Source organism: Antechinus flavipes, chromosome 2 (genome assembly GCF_016432865.1).
Source record: "Antechinus flavipes isolate AdamAnt ecotype Samford, QLD, Australia chromosome 2, AdamAnt_v2, whole genome shotgun sequence".
Classification (NCBI taxonomy): domain Eukaryota; kingdom Metazoa; phylum Chordata; class Mammalia; order Dasyuromorphia; family Dasyuridae; genus Antechinus; species Antechinus flavipes.
The window spans coordinates 504,456,343-504,478,567 of record NC_067399.1 but is presented as its reverse complement, the minus strand read 5'-3'; the positions used below and the strand labels follow the sequence as shown (position 1 = coordinate 504,478,567).

Here is a 22,225-nt window from a genome sequence, read left to right as displayed (position 1 = left end):
GGAACTGGCCCGGCCTCCTGCCTCCTGCGCACCGGCCGGTCACCCTCCCCCTCACCAAATCGTGCGGCCACTTGACTAATATTTTCATTGTTAAGGAGTCTGCATCGGAAATTAGGGTCCTAAAACTGCGAAAGCCAAAGAGGATCGAATGCTCCGACTTCTAATCACGTAATTGCAGAGTGACATTTAAGGCGGCGGGCTCAGGTTAGGTCCTCGCTGCTCCTTCCTTCCCCCGCTCCCTCCTCCTCCCTCCCCGCCGCCCCCCGGCACCCGGGTGCCCCAGCCGGTCTGCCTCGGTGGCCAGGTACTTTAACTACACTGAAGTTTGGCTGGGCTTCTACATATTACAGCAGCGACACGAAAGCAAACAATTGAAGTATTTGAGAACAATGAAATATGCATGGCTATCTGTGACAGCCCTATAAAGTAGAGCAATTAGCCGCGTAATCCGAGAGAGCCCGCCCGGCCGATCGGCAGCCCACGGTTCCCTATTAGTTAAATGCATTTTGTACGTCCTCATCCCATCAAATCAACTAACACTTCCTTTAATTGGTTCATGAATTATACAGCTCCGTGGCATTATAATTTAATCGCCTGTAAACATTCATAGGGCCCCACAGTAAAGCGTATAGCTCTCATTAATTCGTTAATTTCAGCAGATGGAAGGGGAGATCGGATGAACGGTGGCAGTACAGAGCGCCTTGGGCAATGGAAGAAGGGAAAAAAAGGTGGGGGGCCGTTTAGGTTTTTTAAGGCCTGTCAGAAACTCAATCTGTGAGCTGTCAGCAGCTTGGACCCATTCCCCCCCTTCTTTCCCTTCTCCTCCCCTCCCCTCCCCTTCCACTCCACCTACTGCTGAAAGTGACTGGCGGATTCATATAGAGGCTTGTCAACCCGTCTTTAAACATCAAGCCAGCGGGTAAACCGAGCCCAATGTAAATTAATTCTTGTCTTACGGCCCCCCTTTCTCTGTCCCCATGAATATTTCATGGCTGGCAGCATAAATATTAATTCTAATAGCTCTGCACAGTGGTTATTATTTCTGTTTTATGACAAATATTCATAAAATATTCAGGACCCTTTTTTAGAACATTTACACACTTGATTGTGAAATTTTCCAGCTTCCTGGGGACACTGTAAACATATTGGGGTTCTCTTGATGGGCTTTCCCCCTTAATTAATACCACTATATATTAATATTTAATTGGGTTTAGGTTTTTCCAGAAGTATACCCTATTAGATTGGAGGGCTGAAGGGCATTTTTTTTTTCCTTGGGTCTTTTAAAATGGAAAATTTCTGCTATTATGAAACTCTTTTCCTTTGACACTTGGGTGATCCAACAAATGATAACCTGCTTGCTTTTTTAAAAATTTAAAAACAATATATATCTTTATGTGTCGTTTTGGCTGTTACTTTATAACCATTTGCTCTTCACTGCAACTCCTCAGTATAATGAAATTCTTCAAAGGACCCTGCTTCAATATTTGCTTCCAGGATTTAACATAATTTTGGAGTAATTAAAGTGTTGGTTTAATAAATGAAGGTGCTGCAGCCGATATAAGAATGATTCCTCAGCAAAGTGGCAGTAAGGGTAGAAAAGATTCTTTGGAATACAGTTTATTCACCTTTAACCCTGGGATTCTGAAGTATGTATGATTTGCCCCAAGAAAGCAAATTTAAAAGGAACCCAGGCATTAAAGAAATGCAGGCCATTTCTAACAAGATGGAGAACTTGGAACAGGTTGGAGTTTTGACTGAGAGAGATTGATTCTTCTACTGTGAGATGGATGAGACATTGGCAGAAGTGAATAATCCAAGCAGAAATGTTTTAAAAGTCACTCTTCATGCCTCCTCCCCGATATTCACAACAGCCTCAAGAGTATGGTATACAGAGGGATTGAATTTGGGAAGAAAGAAGGAAGGAAACTGCAAAGAATAAAAAATGCTCAAAATGGACTTGAGTGCAGAGATTCAAATGTCAGAATTCTAGCCTATCAGTTGTAGAAAGTGGCAAAGGTAGACAATTGAAGTGTGAGCACCTTGGATATTGGTGAGATAGTGGGGTGAAAAGGGTGGTATTGGCCAAGGGTTGGTGGAATGGTCAAATTAGTTTATGTAACACTTATATCATGGATAATTGTTTATGCTGCATTTGTAGCATATAAAATATGCTTTAGTGGGGGAACTTCAGAATTGATTCATATATACATACGTTACTTTTCCCATTTCCAGTTGACTAATCTGAAGACACACTGGTCTAGTATTATTTTTAAAACATTCCAGACATACTCTCAAAATTAAGCCCCCCAGTCCTTGAAGTCCTTGTCCTGGAGTGCTTCACTGAAAATGATTGTAGAAATTGTCACATGGTTGATCCTGCAGACTTAGAGCAACTTCCCCAACCCCACCCCCAAACAGGACATCTACCCAGTGTCCTATGTGCGATCTTTTTTGTGTGATTTTTAGATGGTATTTATTTCTGCAGACCCTGACCTTGGCTTTCAGTTGCATTTTAGCCCTACCAAACTAATGTTTAAACCATGAATTTAGGGCTGTTAGCTTAAAGCTAGGCAATAGAATTACATGAATTTCTCTATGCAGACAGACATTTTATTTTTGCTGGATTAGAAACACAATCTCTAGGACCTGGAGGGCCCTTGGAAATCATGTAGCACAGCCCTCTCATCTTAAAGATGGAAAAATGGAGCTTGAGAGGGGTGGATTTAAGAGGTATGCATCTTGACTATTGACTTGTTTTAATGATAATTTCATACTTCAAAAGGTGAAATAAACAATAGGGGGATGCTTTTTTTTATTGGATTTAATTTTTACAGCAAAGTAGAATGGTGGCTGGGATGTGATAGAAGAGAGGGAAGACATGTATCCTAGATTTGATGGGGAAAAGATTTCAAATAGTTCAAAGGGAGAATAGATAGAACCCCATGGACTAAAATTCTACAAGGGAAGACAGCCTAGAGGGATGGAGGAAATTCTTAAGAATGAAAGTCTGAAGATCTAAAAAATACTTATCACAGTATCTGGCACATAGTAGTTTATTGATGAATTGAGTGATTGACCTAAAGAGTGAAACAGTACCAGAGAAGAAAGCATTTCCCAAAGAGACTGATGTTGGTGCACAGGGAGCTATCAGGTAGATTTAAAAAAAAAATCTGCATAGAAGATGAAATCAAGGACAGACTGTTGCATGACTAGGAATGTGGCAAGATTTCATAAAAATATCATTAGAAGGGCTAAAGCTCAGGATGAACTAGCAAGGGAAGCTAAGGACTTTAAGATGGATGAAATGATGGTAACTGACAATAGAGAGAAGACAAACTTTTGGTTCCGTGTTCTTTGGGGAAAATGATACACTTTATTCTGGAAATGAATGAACCTTCAAAGGCTATTGGGGAGTGTATTCCAAGGACCAGCAAGAAGATGGTGAGAGACTTGGTTGCTTAATGAATGTAAGCCACATGGACCATTTGAATGAATATACCCTTGGATACTGAGAAAACAGGAAGATGTGATTGCTAAGCCACTATCATTAAACATCATGGGAAATAGTAAAGTACCTAAAGGAGAAGAGTAAATGAAGAACAGTCTGCAAAACTATAAGCCAATATGCTTGACCTTGAGTCCTGGGATTCTAGAATGGATCATGAAAGACATGGTGATTCTGAATCCAATTCTTCCTGTGCAACAAGAGAACTGTTCGGTTCTGCACACATATATTGTGTCTAGGATATACTGTAACCTATTTAACATGTAAAGGACTGCTTGCCATCTGGGGGAGGAGGTGGAGAGAGGGAGGGGAAAAATCGGAACAGAAGTGAGTGCGAGGGATAATTCTGTAAAAAATTACCCTGGCATGGGTTCTGTCAATAAAAAGTTTAAAAAGAAAAAAGAAAAAGAAAAGAAAGACATGGTGAATGATTCCAAAGGACCAACATTAGGTCTATCAAGATCAGGTCTTTTTGAGGTCAGCTTTATTTCCTTTATTGACAAGATTACTTCAACCAATAGGTCAGAAGAATGCTATTAGTTAGAGTTTCCCTAATTTTATTAAAGTGTTTGATAAAGCACGGAAAATATGGGGAGATTTATATTATCTGTTAATATAATTAGTTGAAACTGTTGAATGACTAGACTCAGAATAGTCATTATTGGTTTGATGTCAATTTAGCAAGAGGTCTTTAGTAGAGTATCCTAGGGATCTGTGCTTAACCTTGTACTGCTGTAATATATTTAATCAAAGATTTGGATAAAGGGTATGTTTATGAGATTTCCAAATAATAGTAAGTAAGCTGAGAAAGATAGCTAACACATTATAACTTGACAAGCTAGATCATTAGGCCAAATCTAATAATAAAATGTTAGAATATTTGTTATATAATACATATAAGTATAATATTTATAATATAAATAATAAAGTAAAATATGCAATAAAATGTGAAAACCTATAAGTATAAATATAAAGTCTTTCACATGCCTTCAATTGAGATAAATAGTAAGCACTTTGGGAGTTTTATTAGATTGGAAGATCAACATGAGTCAATGTGAAATAATAACAATAATATAATTAGCATTTACATTGTGCTTTGAGTTTTATAAAGTGTATTACAAATATTATCTCATTTTATCCTTACAACTCTCTTGGGTGATAGGTGCTATTGACATTCTTACTTTATAGGTGAGGAAACTCAGGCAGACATAAAGACTTGCTCAGTTACTAAGTGTCTTGAGTCTGAATTTTAAATTCTAGTCTTCCTAACTCCAGATCTGATTCCCTAACCCAGTAGTTCTCAAACTTTTGTTTTCAGTATCTTTATCCTATTAAAAATTATTGAGGTTCTTTCCAAAGCGTTTTTGTTTATCTGGATTATATTTATAGACACTTAGCATATTGGAAATAAAAACTGTTTTTGAATTTGTAGACCCTCTAAAAGGGTTTCAGAGATCCCCAGGATTCTCTAGACCATACTTTGAGAACCACTGCCCTAACCATTCTACCACCTAGCTCCCTGTGACTGACTACCAAAAAGCTGTTTCAATATTCAGTTTCCAGGGAAAAGGAGGCTGTAATGCCCATGTTCTCTTCCCTGGTCAGACCATATCTGAATTTCTGTGTTTGGTTCTGGGCTTCACGACTTGAAAAGGATGTTGCTAAATTGGAAAACATCCAGAGAAGGCTAGTAAAGTTATGAAGAGTCTTAAGTGCATTTCATATGAGGTTAGGCTGAAGGAAGAAGAAATGTGCAGCCTGGAGAAGAGAAGGCTTAGGGGTAGGAGAAGCAGGACATGATAGCTGACTTCAAGTACTTGAAAAATTGCCATGTGTAAAAAGAAAATATTTGTTTGGGCTCAGAGGGCAGATGTAGGATCAATAAGTATAAACTGCAAAAAGGCATATTTAGACTCCATATCAAGAAAAACCTAAATTCCTAATATTTTGTTGTTGTTGTTTTTAGTCTTGTTGCAATTACTTCCAATTTTTCATGACTCTATTTGGAGTTTTCTTGGCAAAGACACTGGAGTGGTTTGCCATTTTCTTCTCTGACTCATTTTACAGATGAGAAAACTGAATCAAGTGGATTTAAATGACTTGTCTAGGGTCATACAGCTGGTAAGTGACTGAGGCCAGATTTGAATTCAGGAAGATGAGTTTTCCTGACTTCAGGTTAGACATTCTATCCATTGCACTACTTAGTTGTCACCTCCTAATATTTAGAGCTATCCAAAAGTGGAATGGGATATCTCTACTAGTGGCATATCTGTTCTTCTCCCACCTCCCCCTTCCAGTTAGATAGGCTGGATGCCCATTTGACACATTTGTTTTAATGGGAATTCTTTTAGGATATTATGGGTTGAACCTGATGGCTGCTCTGGTGCCTTCCAACTCTGGCATTCTATGATTCTGTGAAATAGGTTCTCCTGAGGTTTCTACACTTCTTTCTGATTTATCTTTCACATACCTTCTGAAATGATGTTCCTAATGCATACACTATCAGTTCAAATCCTTCAGTAGCTCATAGTTGATCATGGGATAAAACATAATCTCCTTAGCCTGGCATTTGAAGGCCCCTTATAATCTTATTCCACTTTCCAACCTCCACTCACATTGCTCTCCTCCATGCATTGAGTGTCAAATTGGACAATCAGCTGTTTCTTGAATCTCATCTTGTCTTCTCTTACATCCATGGGGCCCATTTCTGGAACTCCCTCCCTTATTTCTGCCTTTGAACTTCCTTCCCTTCTTCAAGACCCAGTTCACCTGCTACACCTTGTAAATGAAACTATCCCTCATCCCCTCAGTTGAAAGTATTTTTGTTCTTAAGGTTTTTAAAGTTACTTCGTCTTTGCTCAGTTAATTTTGTTATTTTCTTTTGCATCCATCACATTTTCCTGTGTGTGGCCATATCCTTCTAAGGTCCTGGGAGACATACATTATATAATTTTCCTTTTCTTAATTTTTTGTATCCCTTATGTTGAGCTCAGAGCAGATACTTGGTAAATGTTTATTTACTAAGTCATACTGCCCATAATTGTACAGCCAATGGTGGCATTAGTCCCTGAGCCTAAGTCCTAGCCTCCTAATCTAGTTATCCTTTCTCATATACCTCCTTGGGATGAAAACTAGCCTCATAGCGGCTGGGTTCAAACCAGGTGTGATGAACCTGTACTTGCCTAGACTTCTTTTCTTGAGCTGCTGAAAGCTCTTCAACTTTCCCATGATGATGGTAAATGAAAATAGCTGCCACTTTTTATTCACTTATCAAGACTGGCTGAATACTCCACTGCCTAGGGTAAAATTGGTTATTCTTACAAAAGTTCTGCCCATATAGGGGTAATCCATCAAGGAATATAAGACAGCGTCATAACTACACAGTGTCTGATGGCTTTTTCTGGTGGAAACAGCAAGAGCTGACATCTAGACAATAGTTCTAGGGATGAAAAATAGACACGGGGAAGCTCTAGGATTGGAACTAGTGGCTCTTGGACATCAAGTCTCTTATTTGTTTATTTGGGTATTTTTATTTTTGAATAAGTAATTAGTAATTAGTACCCTTGTTCTTTTAAATAAAGGACTCTCTTCAGAATAAAAAAAAAAGGATAAAGGACAGGAATAAAAAGACTAAAAATCCAAGAGCTTCTACTGGAGGGAAAAGGGGTTCTTTAAATATACCAATAAGAACAGTAGAAGAAAACTTGATCTGGGAACTTGGATGATGAGGAGAAACTAAATGGAGGAGATGGAATTTTGGTTTTGCTAGAGGAAAATAAGGATTCTGAAAGACAGAGGAGAGGAGAGAGTGTCCCTTTTGTCCCTATTTTCTTTCTCTCCTTTCCATCCAAGTTTTCCTTAGGAGCCTGGCAAGTCATTGATTAAATACTTTTGGTAAGAAGAATAGCTTAGATCATGAACATGATCATTTTCACCCGAATTCTGCAAAGGTAGAAGTTCAGATAGAGTGCCAATCTTCCACCCCATCTGGAATTCCTTAAAGGATTAAAATGCTAGAGATGCTACTAGTGAAGGAATATTCAGTCTTTATGAGACATGGAACCCACTGTCACACCCTCTTCTAAGATGAGCTTCCCCTCCCCCCTGCTTTTTTTTTTTTTTCTGAGACAATTGAGATTAAGTGACTTGCCCAGGGTCACACAGCTAGGAAATGTTAAGTGTCTGAGATCAGATTTGAACGAAGGTCCTCTTGACTTTAGGGCTAGTCCTGTATCCACTACGCCACCTAGCTGCTCTGAGCTTCCCCTTTTTGAAGCTTCCATATTTACTTTTAGGGCTCTATCTTCCTAGTCTCCTGAGTCTTTCACCATGAAGTCATTCTTGACTCTTCTTTCTCCTTCACCCTTCATTCAATCAGTTGCCAAATATTGTCTATTCTATGTTCATAAAACTATTCACATGACACCCCCATCTCCATTCACATAGCCACTATTCTGCAGCTTTCTGCAATAGCTTCCAAATTGACCTTTTGCTTCTCCAATCTATCCACTATACCAAAATAATTTTGTCAAAAATTATTTAATAACCAAAATATTTTCCTGAAAACACAGGTCTCATCATGACTCTCTTCATTCTAAAACCCTCAGTGGTTCCTCATTACCTACTTTCCCAGCCTTATATGATATTATTACCCTGTACAAATCCTATTTTACAGTCAAAAGTTTTCTCGCGGTATTCTGCTTGGAATGCCTTTGTGCATTTATACAAGTTGTTACATTTAGCTGTAACATTTCTAGACTGTACTCTCTCCTTCTGCTTCTCAGAATTCTTGTTTTCTTCAAAATGAAAAGTCTTTGCTGTATGAAGTCTTCCTTGATCATCTAAACTCTTTTCCACCTCAATTTTTCTTATAGTTTATTTATTGGTAAAGTAGGGGAACTCCTTTCCCTCCAGAAGAATATAAACTCTTTGAGGGCAGGAACAGTTCATTTTTTTTTTAGTCTTTTTATTCCCAGCCTTAACTCGAAGCCTTGTAACTACAGGAAAGTAATATCTTACCTGAAGGTTAAGTTTAAACATTAAGGAGTAAAGCAAAAATCTCATATAGGTCAAAATACCCTTAAGAATTCCTTAAGGTACCCAATTCTTAAGTATACAGTACAAAAGGGCAGCCAGGTGGCTGAGATGGATGGAGTGCTGAGGCTGACGTTAGGGAGATTCATCTTCCTGAGTTCAAATCTGGCCACAGAAACTTAGTAGCCATGTGATCCTCAGAAATACATGTAACCCTGTTTCCTCATCTGTAAAATGGGCCTGAAGAAGAAAATGGCAAACCACTTTAGTATCTTTGCCCAAAAAAAACCCACATGGGGTCATACAGAAATGGACATGACTGAACAACAGTAGACTATGTTTAAATACAGCTTTAAATACAGTACTTAAATACAGCTAGAAAGTGGTTAAAATCTCTTTAAAAAGTAGTTTGTGATGCTAAGTGAAGTGAGTAGAACCAAGAGAACACTATATATGGCAACAACAAGATTATTTGATGATCAACTGTGATGGACTTGGCTCTTTTCAACAATGAAGTGATTCAGGGAAATTTCAATAGCCTTGTGATGGAGAAAGCCATCAACTTCCAGAGAAAGGACCACTGGGACTGAATGTAGAGCACAATATAGTATTTTCACCTTTGTTGTTGCTGTTGTTTGCATGCTTCTTTTTTTTTCTTTCTCATTCCCCACATCTTAATGTGATTTTTTTTGTGCAGGATGATAAATATAGAAATATATTTTGAAAAATTACACATGTTTAACTTATATTGCATCACTTGTCTAGGAGAGAGGGGGAAGGGAGGAAGAAAAATTTGGAACACAAAATTTTGCAAGGGTGAATGTTGAAAACTATCTTTCCATGTATTTTGAAAAATAAAAAGATAGTATAAAAAAGTAGTCTATTAGAAAGCAGATGAATTTGGGATAATTGCTGTGGAAAAAATTAAATATCCATTTTATTTGTTTATCTTTTATCATACCTAGCTAAAATATAGATCAGAAGAGAAATGAGAACCAGTTTTTTTTTATTTTACTATCAGTGAGATTCTAACAAACCACTTCTTAGGGAAGAGGTTGCATTTACTTAGGTCGAATAATAAGTTTTCTGTGATTCTTCCCCTGAGTTTATCAAACATCATTTGTGCTCTAGGAAGAGAAGACTACACCCCCCACTTAGAATTGGTTCTCTCCCTACCAGAGTTGGTAATGGACACTAAGAAAATTACTTGTTTCAAGCATATATCTCAGCCATCTATTTCCAAAGGTCTTGTCTAGTGAGGCTACCTCTAAGCTATGAATAAGTCTTTGTAGAACTTTATATTACCTCTTCTTTGTGATATCTCTCTCTCTTTCAAGATTTTCCACCAGTCACAAGAGCAAGGATCATGCATCTTCTGGTAATCCTGTTTCCAACAGAATTCCTTTAAATTGGAATATTTATTCAGCCAAACCTTCCTTCTAGCAATGTTGCCATCAAAAAGATCTTTCTATAGGAATAAAACATCAGAGGTGCTAACTAGTGAGGAATATACAGTTTGTAAAAAAGGAATGGAAGTCATTAACTAAGTTACTTGTCCCATTTGACTCTTAAGTTAATAAGGTTTAGAATAGGGAAACAAACTTTTAGGGAACACTTCTATTTGAATAAATTTTCTCTTCATTCTCATTGATTACATTTTAAAAAATAGAATCCTTCTGAAGTTACAAGAAAGGAAGTGCATTTATTGTGAAACTTGATTGCATTCATTATAGATAATCAAAATAGAATGTGATCTTTACAAAATGCAAAATTATCTGACATAAGAGATGTAGAAACTTGGTACTTTAAGTTTAATAATTAGGGGTAGTCCATCAGTGAAAAATGATACTAGATCTTGCAAGTTCCTCCTTTGGTGTGTTTGTCTGCAAAATATAAATATCCTGATATTCCTGAGGTACATACTTTTTGTGTTTCTAGTCTCACTATAATGTCCCCTCATTTGCAAATGCATATGGTAAATATTATATCACTCCTCCTTCCTTGTGGCTACTCAGGTGATTGACTGACCTGCTATAACAGGATCCAAAAGGCTTGACCCTCACTTTGAATTTGAACCTTTTTCATCTTTTTGTACCCACCATGACCTCGACCATCTGGAATAAGTCAGAAAGCTCTCCTATGCATCTGATCATGTAAGAGGTGATTTAGCTCTTTGGTATTTTCCATTCCCTATTCTCTGTTATTTCTTGCACTTCCCTATCCCTCTGTCATTTCTTCTTTAACCATAATTTTTTTTTTCTCTTTGAGGAAAGTTTTCAGAACTTTTTGGCTTCCCACGATTTGCATTTCAGATGTTGTCTGGGTGAATGTTTTGATGGTGCTGATCAGGATTATTCTTTTTCTTCCCCGTGGTAGAGGATGCAGTAACTTGAAGATGATTCTAAAATGTCTATAGATTATGCAGGAATTTGATCCCTGGGTCATTCTTCTTAAACCAGATTGATGTGTTTTGTAGGGTGCATTGTAAACTGCCAGTAGTGCTTGCTAATTTAGTAGTTAATGACAGTCATAGAGAGTGTTTTTCTTGCCCCGGGAGAGGTTTTAGACACAGCTGGGGTAGATTTGCTACTATCAATTATGCACAGTTTTAAACAAGAAATGGCCAGCCGGGAGCTTCTCTTTCTAAGGAGTGAAGAGAGGAAAGAATGGGAATAGTACAGCTGGTACCTGAGAGTAGGAAGCAAGATACATAAGACATTTTAAAAAGAAGTATGTGGTGTATGGCCTTCTAATTTTAAAGTTACAGAATCATCTGGGAATGGGAAAGTCTGCATTCTTTGAACAAACATTCTTTAGACCCCAAATGGAGCAAACATGTGATTCATTCTACCACCACACTTTCTCACATTTCCTGAGTTTCTTCTCTTAAGACCCTCACTTTGGGGAACTAATAACTCATTGCTCTGCTTTGTAAATGGGACCTATCCACTTCTCCCCAAGAGATCTGGAATGGACTTCCAAAGGTCATTAAATTCATCTCTCAACCTGTTTCTCTGTACCTAAGTGAATTGTGATCCTAGGTTTTTAAAAATAAATTTTATTGATATCTTTTGTTTTTAAATCATTTACATTTTCTAATGTATCTCATTGTTTCCTCCTCCCAGAGAGCTAGATCCAAAATATCATGAAAAAATGAGGGAAGAAAGTTCAGCAAAAGTAACCAATGTATCCAAACAACCTGAGATATATGCAGTACTACACTCACACCCATAATCCCCCGCTTCTTCAAAGACATGGGCACAGGTTCCCTTTCATTTCTGTTCTTTGGGAGCCAGGTTGAAGTCATTCCAATTTCACAACATTCAGTTTCATTTGTTTGAATGTTGTTGGTTATTTCTTTTACATTGAATTAATTGATATAAGTCTTTCTTTATTTTCCTATATGTATGCCAGCTATCATTTCTTGCAGCACAGTGATATTTCATTATATTTGTGTATCACACTTATTTAACCATTCCTAATCAATGAACACCTGCTTTGATTTTGGCTCTTTGTTGCTATAAAAATATTGCTAGAACCAGAGCAATTTATACTATGACACCATTGTAAAAATAAACAATTTTCAATGAAATTAGAAGTCTGATAAATGCAATGATCAACCAATGAAGAATGCTAGTCACCTTTTGACATAGAGGTGATAGAGTAAATATGCAGAATGAGACAAATTTTTGGGAAATGATCAACATGTGAATTTGGTTTTGCTTATTTGTTACAAGTATTTTATTTTTCCTTTTGATGAGAGAGTGTAGAGAGAAAGATTGCTAATTTTAAAAAAAATTTAAGTACTAGGATGAATATTATGATGTCTTTCTTCTTGTCAATGAAGTCTTTGGGGGCATATAGCTATTTGTAGAATTTCTGGGTCATAGGACATGGACGTTTTAATGATTCTTTTTGAAAAATTCCAAATTGTTTTCTGGAATGGGTATACCAATGCACAACTCCACCAATAATATATGAACGCACCCATCTTTCCACAACCTTTTCAACATTGGCTATCTTTTGTCATCTTAGTTAATTTGTTGGATGTAAAAGTGAAAGCTGAGGGTTGTGTTGGTTTGCATTTTATCTTATTATTAGTGATTTATAGTACTGTTTCATATGATCAGTAATAGTCTGCAATTCTTTTTCAAATTGTTCGTGTAGTCTAGCTACTTGTCTGTTGGAGAGAAGATTTTGATCTTATATATTTCTATTATCTATATACTTGGATAACAGATCCTGGATCATTTTGATCTCATTATGACTTAAGTCTGAGGAGGGGCAAAGAATACTGATCATAAGATCATAGTTGTAGAATTGGAAGAAACCTCAATGAGTACCTATTCTAATCCCCTCATTTTATAGAGAAGGAAACTGAAACCCAGAAAGGTTATATGATTTGTTAAGATCACCAAGGTTGCAAACATTAGAGAGAGGATTAGAATCCAGGTCCTCTGACTCCAAAGCCATAGTTTCTTTCATTTATTCCATACTGTTTCACTCAGGTTACTTTAAAGTCCTTGGATTAAATTATAAAAATCACCTTTGGACTTTATCAAATGTTAAAGTTGTCCCAGAAGAAATATGACTGCTTCCTGCATCATTAGGTAGATTGGAAGTAGGAGCAGAAAAGAAACTTTGGTTTGAAGTTAGAAAACCTGGATTTGAGTCCCATCTTTGGGATCTTAGTCAGCAAGCATTTTTAGATACTTATCATGAACTAGATCCTGGAGATACAAAGAAAAACAAAAAGCCCTTGGCCCCAAGGAGATTCAAGGAGGCAAATATGAAAATCATTTGACATACACAGAACGTAAATATATGTGTGTGTGTATGTGTGTGTGTGTGTGTGTGTGTGTGTGTGTGTGTGTGTGTAGTTTCTTCAAATTCTTTCTCACATGAGTTTTCCCCCCAAATAACAACTGCTATGAGATCTCTGCTTTTAGGGTGACACCTTATCCTGGAAGTTGGGTAGAAAGTTGTACCCTCTATTTTGTTGCACTTTTGTAATCTTCACACTTTGCTCACACCTTTAAACAGGCTCTTCAAGATACTACTCTGTGTGGCCTTTCTCCCTCCCTCCCTCCCTCCTTTCCTTCCTCACTCCCTCTTTCCCTCCTTCCTCCCTTCCTTCCTTCCTTCCTTGCCTTTCTTTTTTTTTTCTTTCCATCAAAAGCCCCTTTTCCTTTCTGTCCAAGTCCCCTTTTCAGCAGCAGCCACTGAAAAACTCTTTGTGAAAGACAACTCTGACTGCAAATAGCTGGGGTTATGAAGAATAAGTGTGCTGGAGATTTCAGCCTCTGAATCTAGCCCTGTGTCAGAGAGGCCAAGGCAAAACTGACAACAAAGGAAGGAGTATTGCCATTAAGACTCTAACCAGAACCATATTCCCTCCCTCTCTCTCTCTCCTTCCTTGCCTTCCTCTTCTTGCCCCTCTCCTTCCCTCCTTTCCTCTCTCTCTTTTTCTCTCTCTCTTTCTGTGCCTGTCTCTCTCTGTCTCTCTGTCTCTCTCTATCTCTGTCTCTTTCTGTCTCTGTCTCTCTGTTTCTGTCTCTTTCTCTGCTTCTCTCTCACTCTCATACACACACACTTACACACACACACACACACACACACACACACACACACAGAGCACATACACCATGCCGGGCAGAATTCTTTATGTTCTGGAGGAATCAGTCTAGTATAGGCTGTTTTCAGGAAACATTTTTCCTAGAGTGAAAAATCATAATTTAATTATCCTGTTATACAAGTACTCACACTCATGTCTATATAGCTGTCACTTGTGTGAATGATTCCTATGTTTTTTTAAAAATGTACCTATTTGTTTATTTTTAATTGCATCAGATTTTGATTGGATCATTAGCTTCCTAATATCAAATAATGTGTTTCCTTCACACTATCAAGTAATGTCTACAGTGACTTTATAATTGCTTATGGTATAAGACCTTAGTGGCCTTGGTACTCTACCTCATCATTAACTTTGTCTCTCTTATTAAAAAATGAGACCATGACTATATATTCTTCCATTTAAGGAGAGAGCTGAACTCAGACATTTCCTCATTTCTCACCTATCTGCTCTGCTCTGAGACTTCTCTATAATCCTCATTGGATACCTTCTCCTCCTCTTTTCCCCTCTGCTTTTCAGATTTCTTTTGTGTTTTCTCTCCCATTCCTCTTATATTGTAAACTCTTTGAGGACAAGGACTGTCTTTTTTTTGTACATGTATCCCTGACACTTAGTATAGTACTTGGCACATAGTAGGTAATTAATGATCATTGACTATTGACTATCTAATAGAAAATGGGACTCATTCAGTATTGAGGAATGGAGTCATTTCAGTTAACCCTCCACTACTAGAGAGTAAAATAATTCTAGTTACTGATTGTAAGCACAGAGGTACATGGGAAGAGGTCCCATTTTTAAAAATTTAGCAGTGGTTTATGTAAGATGTCAGTTTAATGATTCTAAAATCCAAAATCTTTTAATTGTTCCCCTAACAGTTACTGATGAAATGTAGAATGTTCAAAAGAGAATCAAGAGACTGATCTAGTCTTAAATTTTTTTATGCTGTCATTTGTTGTGAGTTAAGTACTATAACTATTATTTTCCTCATTTTACAGATGAGGAAATTGAAGATGAAAGGGATGAAGTGACATGTTAGATTCATAAAGCTAATGAATAGCTAAGACATTTGGGAGCAGAGAGAAGAAGGAGGGAAAAAAGAGAATGGGGACTCGGGGGGAAAAGAATATGAAGATCTTGGTGATGTCAAGTCCAGTATTCGTGCAACTGTATCTTCTAGTATTTTGTCACTGGATGTCATCATTGGCGAATCATTTGTATCCCAGCCATAAGTAGCATTCTCCCCTTTTCGTTCTACCCCTTAGCCCATGCGAATCCTAAACAGATTCCCCTGGATCCAATATGGCTCACTTCAAAGGCGAATGCTTTCCTTAGTTTTCCTAGTGCATTCTTCTTTTTTTATTTTTTATTTTTTTTGCTTTCTTACTGTGAAGGGGGAAATAAGAAAGGGATGCTTCACATCTAAGCAGAGAAGGCTGGTGCCTCCCCCATCTTACACAGACACCTTCCTTTAATGGTGACATGAGTCTGGGTAATCAGAGCCAGCTCGTGTAAGAACAGAGCGACTCTCCAACAAGGCTTTCTGAATGCTGTGTTTCAAGTACCAATTTTGTGTCCTTGTACTTCAAATCTCGCCATCCTCCCGGAGCCCAATCGCTAGAATGACGACAAGCGGTCTTGATATGCTGGGTTAAAACTCTTTCAATGGGGTTTTGTTTGTTTGTGAAATGGCATCAATTATCATGGATTTCCAAACCAGATTCCTTTCTACTAGCATATTCACCTGGAGAGGCTTCATGAGGCGTTAGCTGTTCTGACAGTCACATTTTGGTACAACTGGTAGGCCACACAAATAAAGGGGGGAAACAACATGTTCAGAGTGTAAGGGATGAAAGAATGTTGAGACAACTCAGCTTCTCCTGTCTTTGGAATTTCCCAATCTGGAATGTTTTATTTGGAGGCTGTTATTTTGCAGCACGTTGTGAATGGAAATCATTATCTGTGAACATTTGAAGCGAGATATCTGATTTTCATAACTTTCAGGCCTGCAAGGATGCCTGGTAAACTGTTATATGCACATGGAGGGAAAACTCAGGCTTTTCATTGGAATAGACCCCACCCGACACCAGAAAAACAGCTCTCTGGTGACTGCATAGGCAAATGTCAATGAATTACATGCTAGTGTGTGAGAGGGGGAGGCAGGCAGGGAAAAAGGGAAAGAATAAGAGAGAGAGAGAGAGAGAGGCAGAAGAGAGGGAAATGAGACAGAGGGAAGGGAGGAGAGAAAAAAACTGTTCTTAAAAGATATTTCATTTCATTTAAAAGCCTTGGGATTATATTTTTAAATTTTGACTTTGAACATTTGCTAAAAAGAAAGCAGCATTCAACTTAGGGAAGTGATTATAGAGTGGTGGGGAAAGAGAGGCAGGAAGCTTGGGGCCTACAGGTCCTTTTTAAGTTTCATCTAGAAAATAAGGAGATAGGAGTGGGACTAAGGTCTCAAAGGTCCTTTCCAGCCCTGATATTTCATGATTTCATGCTGTCACTGACATTTATAAAGATCATCTCTTTTGGTTTCTGTGTAAGGAGAATGTCATGTTTTCATGAATTCACTAACATGCAAACGGTGGGCATTTTTCCTTCACAGGGTATTTTTTCTGAATGTACCATATGATTCTGTCATTGAACGGTTAACTCTAAGAAGAACAGATCCAACCACAGGAGAAAGGTCAGTTCTCTCTGTTTCTCTGTCTCCCTCTCTCTGCCCTCACCTCTCCTCTCTCTTTTCCCTCTTTTCTCTCCTCCCCCTTTCTCTCTCCCTCTCCCCCTTATCCCCTTTTATTAATCTGAATTCTAAAGAAAGGAAAATAGTTGCTTGATGAAAGCTCAGTCAAATGAAAGTTCTGTTAAATGTTGACAGCTGACTTAAAGAAGTGAACTCACAAGACCAATTGCTTTGGAACTATCTGAATTTTATTGGCCCTCTTTGGCTGAAGCTAAATCGAGGCAGAGAAGGCAATTAACTTGCCTAAAATCACACAGTAAAACAATGAGAGCTCCAGGGTGGCACATGGCCATACATTACATTCCAGGGGGCAATATTCTTCCCCTGTTTTTCTCATTTTTGTGAAATGTATATACTGTAATGAAGTTAAGAACTGAGGAAAATGCAATTCTCCATTTGGACTTTATTCTTTCAGTGATTAGTAACATCTGTAGCTGCATAGGGGAAACTCCTTTTCTGGAGGAAGTAGCACAATTTTGAACCTTCTTTCCATGCTTATCAGGAACTGAAGGCTGAATTGTCTCCTGCCTTCTAATTTTATAGAATCCCTCATATGATTTTAATTTTCAAGGTGATATATTCCTACAACAAAGTATTGGATTGTCTTATTTCTCTTATAGCCAAAGGCACATTTCCTTGTTTAGGAACTCAAGGTTCTATAGTTGGCTTTACAGGAAGCCCAGCATCCCCTTCCTCTTTGGTAATGAGTGTTTTTGATAGATAGATGATACGGAAAGGCTGTCCCATCATCAACTTAATTCATCCATTTGGATCCAAATCACCTTGAAGTGGGTCCAGATCAAATCCCTTCCACCTTTCCTTTCCTTGAGCTTTCAGCCTACCAGATTCTCTCTTTCCTGAATTTCTGTAGCACCGTACAAGTGGTAACTTGTGATCACTTCTCTTTTTTATGTTCATGTCCTATTTTTCCACTTCAATAATAATAAGCTCCTTGAGGGCAGGAGATAATGTCTTGGTCATTCTTGTGACTACAATGCCTAGCTTCAGCTCTGCATGTCATAAGTACTTAGCAAATGTTTGGTGTTGCTGCTGAGGATAGTGCGGGGTCCTCTAGAAATCCATATATTGTTTTTAGTTCAGTGGGCATTTAAAAAATGGATCAAATCTCACAATTCCCCTTGAAATAATTGATTCTCTGTTTTCTTATGCCATATGTTCTTTTATAGATATCACTTAATGTACAAGCCACCTCCAACAATGGAGATCCAGGAGCGTCTTATGCAGCACCCAGGGGATAGAGAGGAGAAAGTGAAGATCAAAATAGATTTTTTTTACAGAAATTCTTCTTTGCTGGAAGATTTTTTTGATAATGTCATTTATGTCAATGGGGATCAAGACCCTTACACTGTCTTTGAGTACATAGAGAGTGGGATCATTATGCCTTTGCCCACTAAAGTCTCACAATAAGCAAAAACCCACTGGGTTTTACTTTTATGTAATAATATCCCACAAAAACATGTATTAATTTTCCTTAGTATTTTTGAGCCATGGCCAATTAAATAAAGAATTCATATTATCACTTCTTTGGAGAGTAAAATGACTGGAAATGGCCTTGTTTAGGGGAATTTGAGAACAATGGAAGGGGAAGACATGTGGATGGGGGGATATCTTGATTTTACTAAAAACTTAGAAGAAAACCTTACTGTGAACTTAATGAGTGGAAGGAAAGACCTATAGTGTGATGACTGCGTATTTAAAATCAGCCGGAGTCAGGAATTCAGGTTAAGGGAAAAATCTTCAATCTTTATTCTCAGTAGAGGTGAAGAAGGATTGCCATAGCAATATGGGCAGCTGCGACAGAAGCCAGCTAGCAGAGGTGAAGGGGTCTGCAGGTGAAAAGGGGATTGGAGGTGAAGGGCAGTGGCGATAGCAATGCGAGCAGCTGTCAAGAAATCAGCTAGCAGTCTCTCTTTCTGCTTCCTTCCACCCCCCTGCCTCCACCCACCAACATCATCATTTCCTGTACAACACATCAGGACTTGTACAAAGAGTGGGTGGGGGCCAATCTTTCTCCAAGCATATATATATATTAATAGAGTATGGTCCAATTGCTATACCTTGATTTTAATCAAGGACTAGCCCTTTCAGAGCACTTTCATGTCCAATATCTATCATATTAAATGTTGATAGTCATGGATCTGTGATTTCATTGATATATATATACATATATATTTGCTATTTATTTGTTTTGCTGAGGCAATTAGGGTTAAGTGACTTGCCCAGGGTCACACAGCCAGAACATATTAAGTGTCTGAGATCAGATTTGAACTCAGGTCCTCCCGACAGGGCTGGTGCTCTATCCACTGCGTCACCTAGTTGCCCCAATTTCATTGATATTGACCTGAGATATTCTCTCTTCCTCAAAGAAAGGCATTTCTTCATTCCTAGTGGCAAAATGCAACATCCTGGGATTAAACTAGTGAGGAATTGCTCTAAATTTAATTAGAGTAGTATTTGTATTAAAATCCATGGTTTGACTTATACTCAAGATTTTTCTGGCTTAGTAGGTCCTACTTATTACTGTACTTCAGATGCTGTACTTCACCTCAGAACCTTTCAGAACTCCAGATAATCTCCCTTCTGTGACGAGAGGCCATAAGAGGACTTTGAAGGCTGCACAGCCTAGGGGGGAAAACCCCAGATTTGTAATCAGAGGACTTAGATTCAAATCCAAACTGTCACTTACCATCTTTGTAAACTTGGGTAAGCCATTGAAATCTCAATGGATCTCAGTTCCCTCATCTGGATGATCTCTAAGGTCTACTGAAGTTCGAAATATGTGATTTTATAATCAACTGAGGTAATATAAGTAAAGTGCTACATGTTATTGTCATCTAATTGCATTATCACAATATTTTTCTAAAGCAGGTAGGAAATATAGGTATTAGTATACTGATTTGAAAGGTAAGAAAATCAAGATTATAGAGGAAGGAAAGTAACTTGCCCAAAGTGATATAATTAGTGACTGGTTTCAGACTGTTATCTAGTCACATCCTGACACAATGATATCTCCATCTAAAACCAGACTACAGAGGGTATGTATCCTGTGTATCTTTAACTCTGACTCTTGAACAATCTAGAATCCTAGATGGTCAAAGAGTTTCTGACGTTTGAGTCCTGAAGTCCTTCCCCAATTAGATGTACAGAATCTTTCCCAAGAGAAACTCAGCCCCTGGATGGGCCTTGAAGCCCTAGAGCCCAGCATTCTCAAGTACTTGAAAGATCATCCCCCAGCACTGCTAGCAAGCCTTCTACCTACTTCCTACCTCACAAGTCATAGGCTCATAGATCCAGAATTGGAAGGGAAAGTGGCTTGTGAACTTGAAGGAATTATAAGAATGTAAGCTTATATGTTTATTATTATGGGGTACAGTAGAATACCACTGGGCTTGGAATCAAGAAGACACATCTTCATGAATTCAAATCCAGCCTCAGACACTTATTGCCTATATGGCCTTGAGCAAGAAACTAAACCCTATTTGCTTCAGTTTATCATCTGTAAAGTGAATTGGAAAAGAAAATGGCAAACCACACCAGTATCTTTGCCAAGAAAACCCCAAATGGGGTTATAAACAGTCAGCTATGGCTGAAAGCTAATGTACAACAATAAGAAGCTATTATCTTTATTATTATCAATATAAAAGATATTAGCTGCTGTAAGTATACACACACATATCTACATATAAGTATGCTAGCATGCTCTCTTTGTTTGCTTAAGTCTCAGTGTCGGGTTTCCAGGTCCATCTGAGACAAAAGCAACCCCAGGTCCTACTCTCCCCTCAAAAACCTCTTGTTCTCCTCACTAGGGAGAGAAATCCCACACTGGGCTATGGATTTCCTTAACATTTTTCATAGGGGTCATAGGCCCATTCTCAAGAATTCCCACCTTACTGTAGACAGCCCTTATTTTGTGTTCTCGGCTTCAGGTGACCATGGCTGTCCCTCTGTGCCACTTCTGTTATTTAACAGGCTTCTTTCTGACCCTAATCCACAGTCTTCTCACAGCTGCAGATCACTGAAGCTCTGTACAGAACAATTTAGCATGAAGAATTCTGTGCACAGAACCTTCATTTAGTGAGAAAATGGGACTCCCAAATACACATACCTCTCTATTATTAACATATAAATTTTCTAATTTGTTGATTGCTCATCTAATGTTTAAACTCAAGCTGATGGTCTCCCATCAGCATAGTCAAAATATTTTCAAAAAGGTGAATCACTGGAGATAGAAGCTCTTTGTAGGTAGGGACACTTTTTAATATATCCCTAACAATTAGCATAGTGCCTATTGAAGAGATCAATAAACATTTATTGTTTGATTGAAACAAAAAAAAAATAAAAAATAGATAATAAATATTTTTAAAATTTAAATTTATCAAAAATAATATCTTTTAAAGATTACATTTCAACTTATTTGTACCACTGTACCATCTTTACCACTATTCCTGTTCATTTATGCAGATAAGAATATAGGAGGAAGATGAAGACTTTATAAAGTAGATATTCATTGCCAGGCACTGTGCTAAAAATTTACAAAGGTTCGATCCTCATAACTCTGTGAGAAGTAGCTACTATTATTACCCGCCATTTAACATTTGAGCAAACTGAGTTAGAGATTGAGTGACTTATACCTAAGATAACAAACACAGCTAATAAATATCTGAGGCTAAATTCAAAATCAGACGACTTGCTATGAGAGCCCAGGGCTCTCTTTACTGTGCCACATACCACTATATTGACTATATGAACCCCTATCTTCCCTCCCAATGGAGTCATTATCGTCTGGATATCCTTGGGAGTTTTATACATTCCAGAAGGCTGCCTTTCTGGTGACGAGTTTGTCAGGTGACGGCCAAAAACAGGTTCATAGGGAGGAAAAATGGCTACAGGGTTGAGAATCACATTACATCAGGGCTGAAAGGGAATTATAAATCATCTAATCAAATTTCCCTCATTTCATAGAGAAGGAAGGAAGAGCAAGTTGTTCATGATCACACAGCTAGTCGGTGATGGAGCCGATTTGATTTGAGGGATACTAGACAAAGCCAGTGTTCTCTTCCTCATTCCCTAGCTGCAAAAGAGTCTACGTATTACTCATTAGGCAGGTGTATCTCTTTAACAAACTTAGCTATAAATGCCTTTTCTCCACAACTCCTGCCTCCCAATCCCACCCCACAAGTCCCCTTCCTTCTCTGTTCTTTTCATCTGCATGCAGCCTTGATATTAGTTTCGCTTCATTGGTTCCATAGAAACTAGGGAAAGAGAGCGAAAGGCTGGCTCATTGAGATGC

The 22,225-nt window shown here is 38.1% G+C and overlaps 1 protein-coding gene across 4 annotated transcripts in view; it reads left to right on the top strand.

Moving 5' to 3' along the window:
- The window catches only part of AK8 (adenylate kinase 8), a 158,910-nt gene extending 140,456 nt beyond the window's left edge, over positions 1–18,454 (top strand). For 3 of the 4 annotated variants that reach the window (XM_051980248.1, XM_051980249.1, XM_051980247.1), the window contains exons 12-13: positions 16,777–16,857; positions 18,102–18,454. In XM_051980248.1, the coding sequence (XP_051836208.1) occupies positions 16,777–16,857; positions 18,102–18,342 (322 nt within the window). In that variant the 3' untranslated portion in view covers positions 18,343–18,454. The remainder of the gene's footprint in view (positions 1–16,776; positions 16,858–18,101) is intronic. The other variant, XR_007950969.1, reaches the window with a different exon arrangement.
- Positions 18,455–22,225: the final 3,771 nt, after the last annotated feature.